Genomic DNA, 13,871 nt, shown 5'->3' on the forward strand with positions numbered 1-13,871 from the left:
GTATCTCTTTTCTTTTTGGTAAGGCATACTAAAAACAATTAAATCGGAAAAAAGCACTGAAATCTTCACTGGGACATCCAAGATGTTAGCTGGAATGTCATGCCCTAAAGATGTGTCCTGGATTCCAAAAGCAAACAATGGTAAAGAGTATTCCCCCTGTTCAAAAACTCAAAACACAGCTGGCGTGACAGTGGCTCATGACTGTAATCCCAACACTCTGGGTGACTGACGCGGGAGGATCACCTGAGGTCAGGAGTTTGAGACCAGCCTGACCAAAATAGTGAAACCCCGTCTCTATGAAAAATACAAAAATTAGCTGGGCCTGGTGGCGGGCGCCTATCTCAACTACTCGGAAGGCGGGGGCAGGAGAACTGCTTGAACCAGGAGGCAGAGGTTTCGGTGAGCTGAAATCCCACCACTGCACTCCAGCCTTAGCCCCCAAAGTGAAACTCCATCTCAAAAGAAAAACAAACAAACAAAAAATCAACCCCACAAAAAAACTCCAAACACAATCATTCTTATTTGTTTTTCTCTCTTAGCAACTCACTCTGCTGCCCGTAGCTGCTGCTCTGTTGGCTATATTGACTTGGAGCTTGACTGTAGGATCCAGTTTGGGGTGGGTAACTAGTGGGAGGCTGCTGCCCATAGCTGCTTTGTTGACCATAGCTACTCTGCTGTCCATAGCTGCTCGGTTGCCCATAGGTGTTCTGCTGAGAGTAACTGCTCTGATCATAACTAGTCGGCTGTGTAGAAGAATAGCTGAAAGAGAGGGGGAAAAAAAACAAAAAAACAAAAAAAAACCCCAGCTTTTTAGAAAAAAGAGGCTTGTTATTTCAAATCCCCTGAATAAAAGAGACATTCACAGCAAGTGACACAGACATCCATAAAACAGTAGTTACTTTCTACACATCAACAATTTGAATTTCAAGTCAGCAAATATTTTTGTGTTCAAAATAAAACATTAAATGGGAGGGGGAATTTTTTTTTTTTTTCTTTTTGAGACAGTCTTGCTCTGTCTCCCAGGCTGGAGTGCAGTGGCGCAATCTCCGCTCACTGCAAGCTCCGCCTCTCGGGTTCACGCCATTCTCCTGCCTCACCCTCCCGAGTAGCTGGGACTACAGGTGCCCGTCACCACGCCTGGCTAATTTTTTCGTATTTTTAGTAAAGACGGGGTTTCACCGTGTTAGCCAGGATGCTCTCGATCTTCTGACCTCATGATCCGCCCACCTCAGCCTCCCAAAGTGCTGGGATTACAGGCGTCAGCCGCGGTGCCCAGCTGGGAGGGGGAAATATTATAACCACCATCTGTATAACCCTTTAAGAGTTTCCTCTTAATCTCCACTCCCATTTAAAACAATGGTCATTTTCGGGCAGGAGCGGAGGCTCACGCCTGTAATCCCAGCACTTTGGGAGGCTGAGGCAGGCTGACTACGAGGTCAGATCAAGACCATCCTGGCTAGCACAATGAAACCCTGTCTCTAGTAAAAAACACAAAAAATTAGCGGGGCCTGCTGGCGGGTGACTGTAGTCCCAGCTACTTGGGAGGCTGACGCAGCAGAACCACTTGAACCTGGGAGGTGAAGTCTGGTATTGGCTCATGCCTGTAATCCCAGCACTTTGGGGGGCCGAGGCAGGTGGAACATCTGAGGTCAGGAGTTCGAGACCAGCTTGACCAACATGGTGAAAATCCATCTACTAAAAATACAAAAATTAGCTGGGTATGGTGGCACGCGCCTGTAGTCCCAGCTAGGTTGCAGAGGCAGCGGTTGCAGTGAGCCAAGATAGCGCCACTGCACTCCAACCTGGGCAACAGAGCGAAACTCCGTCTCAAAAAAAAAAAAAAAAAAAAAAAAGGGCCGAGAGCAGTGGCTCACACCTGTAATCCCAGCACTTTGGGAGGCAGAGGCGGGTGGATCACCTGAGGTCAGGAGTTCGAGACCAGCCCGACCAACATGGAAAAACACCATCTCTACAAAAAATACAAAATTAGCCAGGTATGGTGGCGCATGCCTCTAATCCCAGCTACTTGGGAGGCTGACGCAGGAGAATCACTTGAATCCAGGAGGCAAAGGCTGCGGTGAGCCAAGATTGCACCATTGCACTCCAGCCCGGGCAACAGGAGCGAAACTCCATCTCAAAAAAAAAAAAAAAACCCACAAAAACAAAAAAAATCAAAACCACAAAAACAAAAAAAAAACATCTGGTATTAGGCTTCACAAATCATGATGAGAAACAATAAGGATACATATTTTAAAGTCCGATTAAACTACGCCAGAAAGTTCGAGGCTACAGGGGACTATGACTGTGTCACTGTATCCCATGCCTGGACAACAGAGTGAGACCTGGTCTCCAAAAATAAACAAACAAAGAAACAAACTAACAAAGCTTCTAATACACCACATCCCTCACCATTGCTGTATGAATTCAGTAGTGTCTCACTGTGTACCTATCCAACTTGCCAGATTAACTACTCTCAACACAATAGGTACGAACCTGCTCTGTGGAAGAAGAGTTGTAAGCCCTGCCCACTTTTGCTCCAAGCTGGCTGTAATGAGAGACACCCAATCAATTCTACTTGTTCCTAAACCTGTTCACATCTGCTGCAAAAAAATGAAATAAGTGCAAAAAAGGGAACTGCTACTTCTAGCAAAACTTTTAGGGCACAATTCAAACAATTTGAAAACCCACATCTAATTAAACATGGGTTAAGAAAACTTGCAGGCTGGGCATGGTGGCTCACACCTGTAATCCCATAATCCCAGTACTTTGGGAGGCCAAGGTAGGCAGATCACTTGAGGCCAGGAGTTCAAGACCAGTCTGGCCAACATTGTGAAACCCTGTATCTACTAAAAATACAAAAACTGGGCCAGGTGCAGTGGCTCATGCCTGTATTCCTAGCACTGTGGGAGGCCGAGGCGGGCAGATCACCTGAGGTTGGGGGTTCAAGACCAGCCTGACCAACATGGAGAAACCCTGTCTCTACTGAAAATACAAAATTAGCTGGGCATGGTGGCACCTGTCTCTAATCCCAGCTACTCGGGAGGCTGAGGCAGGAGAATCACTTGAACCCAGCAGAAGTTGCGGTGAGCCGAGATCACGCCATTGCACTCCAGCCTGGGCAACAAGAGCGAAACTCCGTCTCAAAAGAAACAAACTGGCTGGGTGCAGTGGCTCACGTCTGTCATCCCAGCACTTTGGGAGGCCAGGGCAGGTGGATCACTTGAGGTCAGGAGTTCCAGACCAGCCTGGCCCACATGATGAAACCCTGTCTCTACTAAAAATATAAAAATTAAAAAATAAATAAATAAAAATTAGCCAGGTATAGTAGTGAGCACTTGTAATCCCAGCTACTCAGGAGGCTGAAGTAGGAGAATCGCTTGAACCTGGGAGGTGGAGAGTGCAGTAAGCTGAGATCGTACCATTGCACTCCAGCATGGGCAACAAGAGTGAAACTCCATCTCAAAACAACAATAAAACAAAAACAAAAATGAGTCAGGCGTGGTGGCGTGCACCTGTAGTCCCAGCTACTTGGGAGGCTGAGGCATGAGAATCCCTGGGAGACAGAGGTTGCAGTGAGTGGAGATCGTGCCACTGCACTCCAGCCTGTGCAACAGAGTGAGACTGTCTCAAAAAAGAAAACTTGGCCAGACAATAATAATAATAAAAATAAAAATAAAATGAGTTGCCCAAACATTAAAAGGTTAGTGCATGAATGAACCTTTATGTATTAGGTAAAATGTAAAATGATTAAGGTGATTTATAATGCCCTGCACTTTACTTATCCTAACTGCATTGGGGAAGGTGGCTCTTATGGTTCTATTTACATGCTTTCATATACTTCTGCTTCTTATCTGAGTTAACTAAAACAGCAAAAGGAAGAACCTTAAAGGAAGAACTTAGAGTGATAAAAATGTTTTTGTCTGTATTTAGAAAGTATAGTTATTAGCTGCCAGGCAACACTATGGGACCCTAGAACTGAGGCTTTAATGTAACTAAGTATGATCAGATGACTTATTACTCCGACAGTAAGACAACATACCTTACCTGAAGAGGTCAAAGCAAGCTGGTCAACAACCTGAAAACAACTGTTTTGTCACTGTTTTTGTTTTGCTACAAAAAGTAGACTGACCTGGTAGGAGGGTAAGATGGAGGTGCGGTGACTGGCTGCATGGGGTAGCTCCCAGGTACCTGGGGATAACTGTAGTTACTCTGTCCATATCCTAGGCTGGGCTGGTTGTAACCCCCTGTGCTAGACTGAGGTTGACTAGTCTCAGTGGGCTTGTTTCCATCCTGTGGTCTAAGAGGAGAAATAAAAAATAAATAAAATTACACAGTGACCTTTTTTGTGTGGTCTGCCAACCACAAAACTCCTGGGTAAGAATGCTACAAATCTATAAGCAATAAGCAATGTTATGATTAAGCCTGGAAAAAAATACAATAAATACAATCCTAAAGTAAACTACATCAAACTGAGTGCTGGTCCAACTATATTTGCTTGAAGACAATGCTAAGAAAGGGGAAGAACCAATTGTATCCACAGAAGAGACATTAATATGTGCAATTCATCACAGTAAAAGCTATAAAAGAGCGTTGTGATATTCTGTCCTACCAGTTTAGGTGATCCGGGAGACGTGATCTGTTAGGGAATAAATGCTTTTTCTCAAAGGGGACTGCTGAAGACTAGAAACTAACAATAATTTAAGTTTTAGGTTGGAGTAACATTTACGTAAGTCCATGGCATCACAAATTTAGAGAATTTGCAGGTTTATGATTATTTATTAAAAACAGACCAGGCCAAACATGGCGGCTCACACCTGTAATCCCAGCACTTTGGGAGGCTAAGGTAGGAGGATGGCTTGAGCCCAGGAGTTTGAGACTGGCCTGGGTAATATAGGGAGACCCCACCTCTACAGAAATAGAAAAATATTATCCAAGTATGGTGGTATATGCCTGTGGCCTCAGCTACTTGGAAGCCTGAGGTGGGAAGACCGCTGGGGCATGGGAGGTGAAGGTTGTAGTGAGCTGTTAATCGTGTACTCCATCCCGGGTGACAGAGAGACTCCATCTCAAAAGATGCCGGGTGCGGTGGCTCATGCCTGTAATCCCAGCACTTTGGGAGGTCAAGGCAGGTGGATTGCCCGATGCCAGGAGTTCGAGACCAGCCTGGCCAACATGGAGAAACCCTGTCTCTACTAGAAACACAAAAAAATTGGCCTGTCGCCTTGGCTCGCACCTGTAATCTCACAACTCTGGGAGGCTGAGGCGGGCAGATCACGAGGTCAAGAGATCGAGACCATCCTGGCCAACACGGTGAACCCCCGTCTCTACTAAAAATACAAAAAATTAGCTGGTTGTGGTGGTAGGCGCCTGTAGTCCCAGCTACTCGGGAGGCTAAGGTAGAAGAATGGCGTGAACCCAGGAGGCAGAGCTTGCAGTGAGCCGAGATCACGCCAGAGTGAGACTCGGTTAAAAAAAAAAAAAAATTACAAAAAATAGCTGGGTGCGGTGGTGGGCGCCTGTAATCCCAGCTACTCACGACGCTGAGGCAGGAGAATCACTTGAACCCCAGAGGCGGAGGCTGCAGTGAGCCGAGATTGTGCCACTGCACTCTAGCCTGGACAACAGCGAAACTCTGTCTTAAAAAAAAAAAACCAAAAACCCAAAAAACCAACCAAACCAACCAACCAACCAGAAAAAATCATTTACTAAACGGAGCTGCATAAATTAATCTAACTCGGCTCCAAGTCTCCATAATGGAAACACCACAGTAAGGCAAAGAGACCCCTCCCAACTCCCTGCTCGGATGAACCTGGAAGTATGTATCCCTGTTAAATGATGAAAATTAATCTCAATTCCAAGGAAAACTCCAGGGGTTTCTATTACCTCTTGGCCCTAACAGTTTACATCACAGCTGCAGCAGACTGAGTTAGAGCTATTAGTATTTTAAGCAAAGCCCAAAGAATCAACAGGCAGGCCAGGCCAGGTGCTGTGGCTCACACCTATAATCCCAGCACTTTGGGAGGCCAAGGCAGGCACATTACTTGAGGTCAGGAGTTCGAGACCAGCATGGCCAACATAGTGAAACCTTGCCTCTACTAATACAAAAATTAGCCGGGTATGGTGGTGTATGACTATAGTCCCAGCTACTCGGGAAGCTGAGGCAGGAGAATAGCTTGAACCTGGGAGGTGGGTGCACTCGCCACTGCACTCCAGCCTGGACAACAGAGCAAGACCCCATCTCAAAAAAACCAACCAACCAACCAACCAACAAAAAAACCCAGGAAAACCAGAGAGGGTGTGAAGTACTAACTTTTCCCAAGCTGAAATAGGTCCCTTATCAAACCCCAATTCATACATAAAACCCTCCAGATATGGCTTGGATATACTGTTGCATCAGAGCATCAAATGGGACTTCATATGTCTGATGACACTCCGAAATGAGGCCCTTCCAGGAATGAGCCACTAAGTTTAACTTAGCTACCGCAAAGGCTGCCTAATAAGTATAAATTATCAAGTGGCTCTGATTACTCATTGTGCATTTTAAAAGTAATTTCACGAGTGTTTGTCAGAGCTAATTATTACCCCTAGAGCAGGTAAGTCTAGGTTAGAAGTTGATTTCTTGTTTATTCCCCAAAATGTCTTCTTTCAAACCAGAATTCAATGTACCTTCAAGACTGTATACAGAAGCCACCTAAGTGACTGTCTGAAGCAAAGACCTAAAATCTTTTGTTAAGTAATAATTAACAGTTTACCTGCTAACCAGTCATGGGGTATGAGCTCTGTGCATCCTACAGCAGGGTACCCAGTTAAGAATTTTTATTTGCCTATATTTAGATTATTAAGCCTCTACATAATGTAGAGAAAATCACGTCAACTGCTTAAGCCGAGGCAGTGATGTTTTATTTCTCAAATATGGGTATGTTCTTTCCAGACAATTAGATCATACGACCATTTCTTGGCTCACGTGATGCACCCCTTCCCCTCCTGCCCGTGTGAACTACCATGTTTTTCCCAAAGAGAAAGCGGTTATCCATTTACAAGGTCAATGAAACCAAAAATAAAAGCATCAAAAGTACAAGTCTATCAGTCATGCTGCTCTGAGTGAAAACACACTCTTTAAAACAATAGCCTTCTCCTACCCAAAAATGTCATTGTGAAACCAGAGAACCTATTCAGTGCCATTCCTCATGCTGGCCCTTGGATGGCACCATTTCACCTTTTTTTTAGATGGAGTCTTGCTCTGTCGCCCAGGCTGGAGTACAATGGCGCCATCTTGGCTCACTGCAACCTCTATCTCCCAGGTTACAGTGCTTCTCCTGCTCAGCCTCCCCAGTAGCTGGGATTACAGGCATGCGCCTCTACACCCAGCTAATTTTTCTGGTTTTTCTTGAGACGGAGTCTTGCTATGTCGCCTAGGCTGGAGTGCAGTGGAGCAATCTTGGCTCACCATAAGCTCCGCCTCCCGGGTTCATGACATTCTCCTGCCTCAGCCTCCCAAGTAGCTGGGACTACAGGCGCCCGCCACCATGCCTGGCTAATTTTTTGTATTTTTCAGTACAGACAGGGTTTCACCGTGTTAGCCACGATGGTCTCGATCTCCTGACCTTGTGAACCCCCTGCCTCGGCCTCCCAAAGTTCTGGGATTACGGGCGTGAGCCACAGTGCCCAGCCAATTTTTTTGTATTTTTAGTAGAGACGGGGTTTCACCATGTTGGCCAGGATGGTTTTGAACTACTGATCTCATATGATCCACCCGCCTTGGCCTCCCAAAGAGATGGGATTATAGGCATGAGCCACTGTGCCCAGCCAATTTCACTGTTAAATGCAGAATATTTCTGTGGTATGTTCTATCACATCAGTTACTATAATGTAACAACAGTGAACATCTGAGAGTACGTGAAAGCAACCATTAATAAGGAACTAATCCACAGATTCCTTTAAGTGTATGTAGTTGGTTTCTTTCTCTCCAACATGAGACTGACGCATTAAGGGGACCGTGGCCTTACCTTGTAGGTGCAGTGGCTGCTGGCTGCTGCCCATAGGCTGGATAAGCAGGCTGAGTGCCATATGCAGACTGAGCTGCATAGGAGGCCTGGGTGGTGGTGACTGTAGCAGTGGTGGTATCATAAGCACCAGTGCCATACCCCTGGACAGGCTGGCTGTATGCCTGGGGGGCAGTTGGAGTAGTATAACCTAGAACAAAGGAGAGCTGCATCAGATTTCAGGCCCCCTCAAAGATCTGCCTACACACTCATTATCACAACAATTTGTAAACCACTTACTTTTAAAACATCATGATATTGAATCCCTTTAAATATTCCCCCTTCAGCAATAGTAGCAACAAACTACTATTTAAAGCCTAAGTTCTCTGAATATACCTAGTTTTTGGTAAAGTAACCGTCTCATTTGCTCTAAAACCACACCTAAGAGAAATGGCATGTCATGCTACAGAAAGCAGGGTTCCTTCTGACCCCTCTTGAACGCTGTGAATAGGAGACAAGTCTGTTTTTGCCAAGTCTGTACTAATTTTGCTAGGAGGTCTTCTTAACAAGTTTCTGAACAAACTTACACGCCCCAAAATGCCCTCAAGCAGGAATAAAATATCCCAGAAAAAAAGGTAAAAGGCAAATGACATAGCATTTTAAAATAATTACAAAATAATGATCCAGGTACTAGTTCTAACACTAAAACCTGTAATTTGGGTAGTAATTAATCAGTTTCTTTTAGTTCCAAGCACTACATCACGTGAAGAATAAGCTCAATTACTTAAGCACATGAATAATAAAGATAAACTATAAATTATAGTTGCTTAACACAGGTTAAACTTTTTTGGTTAATTATTTCAAATTAAACTTCGATACTGCTCCAAACATTTAAAAGGTAATATTTTCACATCATAAAGCAGATTCCTGCCTGGTTATCAAGTTACTCAGCTCCATTCCTCTCTTACTTACCTACCACAAGCAAAAGGCCTTTTCCTGCTCAGCAACATTGGAGGTAAACCCTAGAGTCCCTCTTCCCCTTCAGTACTTCACTAACCAGGTGTCAGAAAAGACCTGCTCTCACAGGTATGCTGCAAAGCAAGATGCACTCTCTCCCTAGCTCCTGCCTCTACCAGACCAGGCAGGATCCATGCCTTTCCCTTTGGGACCTGGGCGTGGAGCATGACCAAAACCACAAAAGTCTGCAGCTCCTAACTAGAGTCCCTTTTATTGTAAGAAGTGTTACAACCATTCCTGGTGCTGGGCTCTTCTTCCTCATGGTCAATGGGTACAATTAAGCCATGCAATAAAAAGTTTGGTTTACACTTTGGGATGCTGAGGTGGGAGGACTGCTTGAGTTCAGCAGTTAAGATACCATCCTGGGCAATACAGTGAGACCTCGCCTCTACAAAAAATAAACAAACTTAGCTGGGCATGGTGGCATGAGCCTTTAGTCACAGCTACTTGGGAGGCTGAGGTGGGTGGACTGCTTGAGGCTAGGAGGTCAAGGCTGCAGTAAGACAAGATCCAGCCTAGGCAACAGAAAGAGACCCTAACTTAAAAAAACCAAAACTTTGGTCTAGGTGCTGGCATTTATATCCATCAGAGAAAAAAAAGTCTAAATCTCACTGAAGAAAAAGTTTCCGTATTTAAAATAAATCCTGAATCAAGACTGCCCATTTTAGTTAAGATTTAGGGCCTTGAAGTGTCCTCACATACTAGCCAAAAACAAGTATCAGTTTCCTTTTGTAAAATCACCTTTTGTAGCACAGAGTATAATAATACTCTTTTCTTCTCTACCTCAAATATTAAAAGGAAATTCTGAAATCATACACAGAGATAGTAATTTCCTTGTCAAAATTGCTGAGTTAAAATGTATATGAAAGCATACATAGTTTCTTTCAGAAAACAGGAAGCCCCAAGCAAAAAAAGTTTTTGAGTTAGCATGTTGTTCATCTGAACTGCTTAAGTTTTTTGCAGAGTCCTAAGGTCAACCACATAAGGCATTCATTTATTTAAATTTAATTAGAATCTAATACCATCTACCCTACCGTTCATACACGGATTACTCCCCACTACATGACAGAACACCTATAAGATTTACAGGGAGGGCAATTAAAAAAACAAAAAACTAAAAGTGATCAGGGCAATAACTCATGTCATAAAACTACGCAGCAACAGTTAGGGCCTTGTCATGCTAAGGATTACAACAATAGACACTGGGTTAATAAATAATCTTTTAATTAATCTGTAGTACCCACAAAAGCAGCCAAGCAAAATGAACAAAAATCAACAGAGCAAAATGATTTAATGACCAAAAAAAAGACCAGTGGCAAAAAAAGAAAACACACCTACTATGTGCTGACAACTCGAAGGAAAAAGGTGGTAAGAAGTATTACACAAACCGACCAAAATTTTTGTTCAATGTAAAAATTAAAAGTTTTTAAGAATTCCATTGTATTGACGTTATACAGCCCCTTTCTTCTGATGTTTAATTTTTAAAAATCCTAGAACAGTGTATTTTTATCTATTCCCTCCAATGATTATCCAGTAACTTTTATGTTCAAAGGCAGCATGAGGTAAGGAAAAATGCAGCTTGTGTGCTTGAAATCACTCACTACCGATTAGACTCCTGCTTAGTTTTGTTCACACAGTTTCCTTATCAGGCTTAATTTTGGTGTTTTTATACCCCAAAAATTCTTGGGAAGATTAAGGGAGATAAGGCCACCCCATAAACTGTGAATTCTATACAAACATTATTAAGTGCAATCTCCAGCTCATCAAAGCTACTAGTCTCTATACTAGAGTGACCTGTACTTTTCAGGCCCACAGTCACGGTGGGGCTTTTTCAACCAATGACAATGGGATACATGGCTCTAGAGAACCATTAATTTGCCTGTAAATCACTCCGTCTCATCCCTGTAAAATGATCTAAGAATTCCAAAGGTTAGATCTAGGCCACATTAATTTTCACATCATACTTGTTTTAAAAAATGTAATAGCTTTAATACATGAAGTCTATCTCACAATTTCAAAATTCTATGCTAAAAAATCCAAACTGCATAAATTAGTTCCAGCTCTTCCCACAGCTGCAATGAACACCACTACAAAGTTTAGATAAACATTTCCCATCCTATTCAAGAAACGCCCTAGACGGGTTAGGAATTACTTCCCATCAAAATCAGGACACTGGTACTCAATGAGATAAATTACAGACAAGTTTTTCCCCTTAACTGGACTATATATAATGCAGAACTAAAGACAGTTTGAAAATAAGAGCTCTGATATCTTTAAGACTTTATTAAACAGTCCTTTGTAATAGCAATAATAAAAGGGGCGGGGATAGAGAGCCTGAAACATTACACAGCACTGAACACAAAAAAATTATCATAGATTTTTCATGTATCCCACCCAACCTCAGCATCAGAATACCATTTATTCTAATTCTTAGAATAGTTTATTTTTTCGTTTCTTGGAACAATGTTATATATATTCAAGACATATCATGGATTAAAATAATTCATAACACTTAAAACAGAAAATAAAATGTGTCTGGACTGGAAACCAACCAATAGACAAACATGATACATGCAGGGTGGCAGTCTGCTCCTCTACATAAATCTCATCATGCAATCTATCCTTCAGGGAACAGGGGAAAATCAGCTGGGCAGAAATCATCTGAAATACCTTTGGGAAGGTAAATAACTATTATTAAGGCTTGAAACAAAGTAATATTAAATAAGAAAACCTTTCCCAAAATCATATAAAGAATAGGACATGGATCTGCAAATGGCACCTGAAGCAGTTTTTCATTAGCACCTTGCTGTGTGTGATGTTAGAAAGTTTGGGTATTAAACAAATGAAAACACCTAAAGGATTAACATTACAGGGTTAGACAAGATGGAAAGCATTTCCCATGCAAGAATGAGCAGGATAGTCAAACCTGTACTGGTCCCTTCTACTGTGGAAAGCACAAAACAAAAAGTAGAGGGTACACTATCAGATGAAGCAAACATGTGAAAACCAGTTTGATTTTTAAGCAGCTCAATTTAAGAAGGCTCATTCTTACTCAGTATTAGCATTAGCAAAATCTTTTAAATAGTCTCCATTTCGTCGTGAGATTATTCAATACACTGTATAAAACAGTTAAAAGTTCTTTTCTCTCTTGGAATTTATCCCACCCACATTCTATTGGAAATCTCTCAAGACTATAAGAGAAGGAAAGAAAGAGAAAAAATACCTCCTCCTAAGAATAAAGGATTCCCCAGATGCCAAGGTATGGACCAGAATATACATCCAAAAGCATGACTAATAAACTTCTTAGCCAATGCCCTAGCCAAAACGACCCAAATACCTCTCCAAGGCAGGCCTTACCAGTGGGAGGCTGTCCATAAGAAGTTGCATAGGCGGTCTGCCCATAGGTTGCAGTGGTCTGAGCCTGGGTATAGCTGACATCAGTGGGCTGTCCATAGGTTCCATAGCTTTGTTGCCCATATGCCTGCTCCAAAAAAATGAATGCAAGAACTTCATATATCAACTTTTGTATTTTAGCAATAAAATGGATTGCTAAGTTTCTAAATTGGAGAACCAAAGTCAAAAACATTCCTTTCTAGAAGAGAAAAAAAAAGACAAATAATCACAGTATCATGAACATATATTTATCCCTTATCTAACTCACTCATATTATGGTAAAGTTAGCTATAAAAAAAGCTCATTAGATAAGTAGGCAATGTCATTCACAGCTTCTCAGAGGGGGAAAAAAAAGATAATCAGGCAAAACCTCAGTTAACTATACACGAGATTAACAAGACAATCTCAAGGGAAGAGCAATAAGGGCATAGGTGTATTAATTGCCAGCACTTAGCGTAGCACAGTTTTAGTGATTGGAAACAAAAGGTAGGAAGACAAATGAACAAAGAGAAAGCAATGAAGAGGGCTAAAATCTGTCAGAAAAAATTGAAAACCAGATTTTCAGCCTGACAAAAGACTTTAAAACTACTACACCACTTCAAAGAAAATGAACCAGAACGCTGTATGTCCTCTTATGGTGGGCACATCAGGAGTACTGTCTTTTGAACTTAGACATCAATAACACTTAAAATCAGGCAAGGAATAAGCTGTTCTTTCAGATATTAGCATGATTATTCTCGAGGTTTGTTTAAATGACCAGTCAAGTAAGATCTGCCAGAGACATCACATTCTGCCTGTCCTAGAACATGTTTCCAAGGCAGTTATTAGTATCCATTTTATGGCATGGATCATTTCAGAATCCAACATCTTGAGAACACTAGAAGGCTAATTTCTAGAATCTGTTGACCCAGGCTTTTTAACAGACTCTTCACTGGAAATCAGGAGCTCCTTGGCTAGGTCACCAGTTTTTAGAGCTAATCCCACCATTTACTGTACGACCACTGGGAAGTTACTTAATATCTATGCACTGCAATGTTCTCCTCTGCAGAATGGTCATTATCATCCTTGTCCTTTGCAGAACTGCTATGATGAATAAATTCACTAAATTTAAACATAATGAAGAAGGACCAAGCATGGAACAGGGCACCTAACTTGAGAAATCATACTAAAAAGTTATAAAGAGCCAATTATCAGCCTCTGAATGGTTTCATTTATGATGGCAGAATGGAGTCCTTCACACTCCCACTGTGAAAGCTTGAAATGCCTGGGTATTTTACTATCACACACACATTACTCATTTGTTTCACTGGATAACTGAAAGATAACTAGATAATTTACTGATTTTACTTAGAGGTGCAGCTACATATAATTATCTTAAAGATTACCTGGGTGGTCTGTGCATATCCTTGAGTGGGCTGGGCGGTGTAAGCACTGTAGCTGCAAAAGAATTAAATGCAACAACTTGAATAGAGAACATTC

The 13,871-nt window shown here is 42.2% G+C and overlaps 1 protein-coding gene across 12 annotated transcripts in view; it reads right to left on the minus strand.

Moving 5' to 3' along the window:
- EWSR1 (EWS RNA binding protein 1) overlaps positions 1-13,871 on the minus strand; it is a 31,108-nt gene that overhangs the window by 13,015 nt on the left and 4,222 nt on the right. For 7 of the 12 annotated variants that reach the window (XM_021921430.2, XM_009217006.3, XM_009217013.3 and 4 more), the window contains exons 3-8: positions 13,778-13,829; positions 12,357-12,480; positions 11,926-11,943; positions 8,007-8,193; positions 4,130-4,297; positions 548-759 (exon numbers count right to left, since the gene is read on the minus strand). In XM_021921430.2, the coding sequence (XP_021777122.1) occupies positions 548-759; positions 4,130-4,297; positions 8,007-8,193; positions 11,926-11,943; positions 12,357-12,480; positions 13,778-13,829 (761 nt within the window). The remainder of the gene's footprint in view (positions 1-547; positions 760-4,129; positions 4,298-8,006; positions 8,194-11,925; positions 11,944-12,356; positions 12,481-13,777; positions 13,830-13,871) is intronic. The other 5 variants (XM_009217008.2, XM_009217007.2, XM_003905383.4 and 2 more) reach the window with 1 other exon arrangement.

The sequence above is a fragment of the Papio anubis genome, chromosome 16 (assembly GCF_008728515.1).
Source record: "Papio anubis isolate 15944 chromosome 16, Panubis1.0, whole genome shotgun sequence".
In the NCBI taxonomy this organism is placed as follows: Eukaryota; Metazoa; Chordata; class Mammalia; order Primates; family Cercopithecidae; genus Papio; species Papio anubis.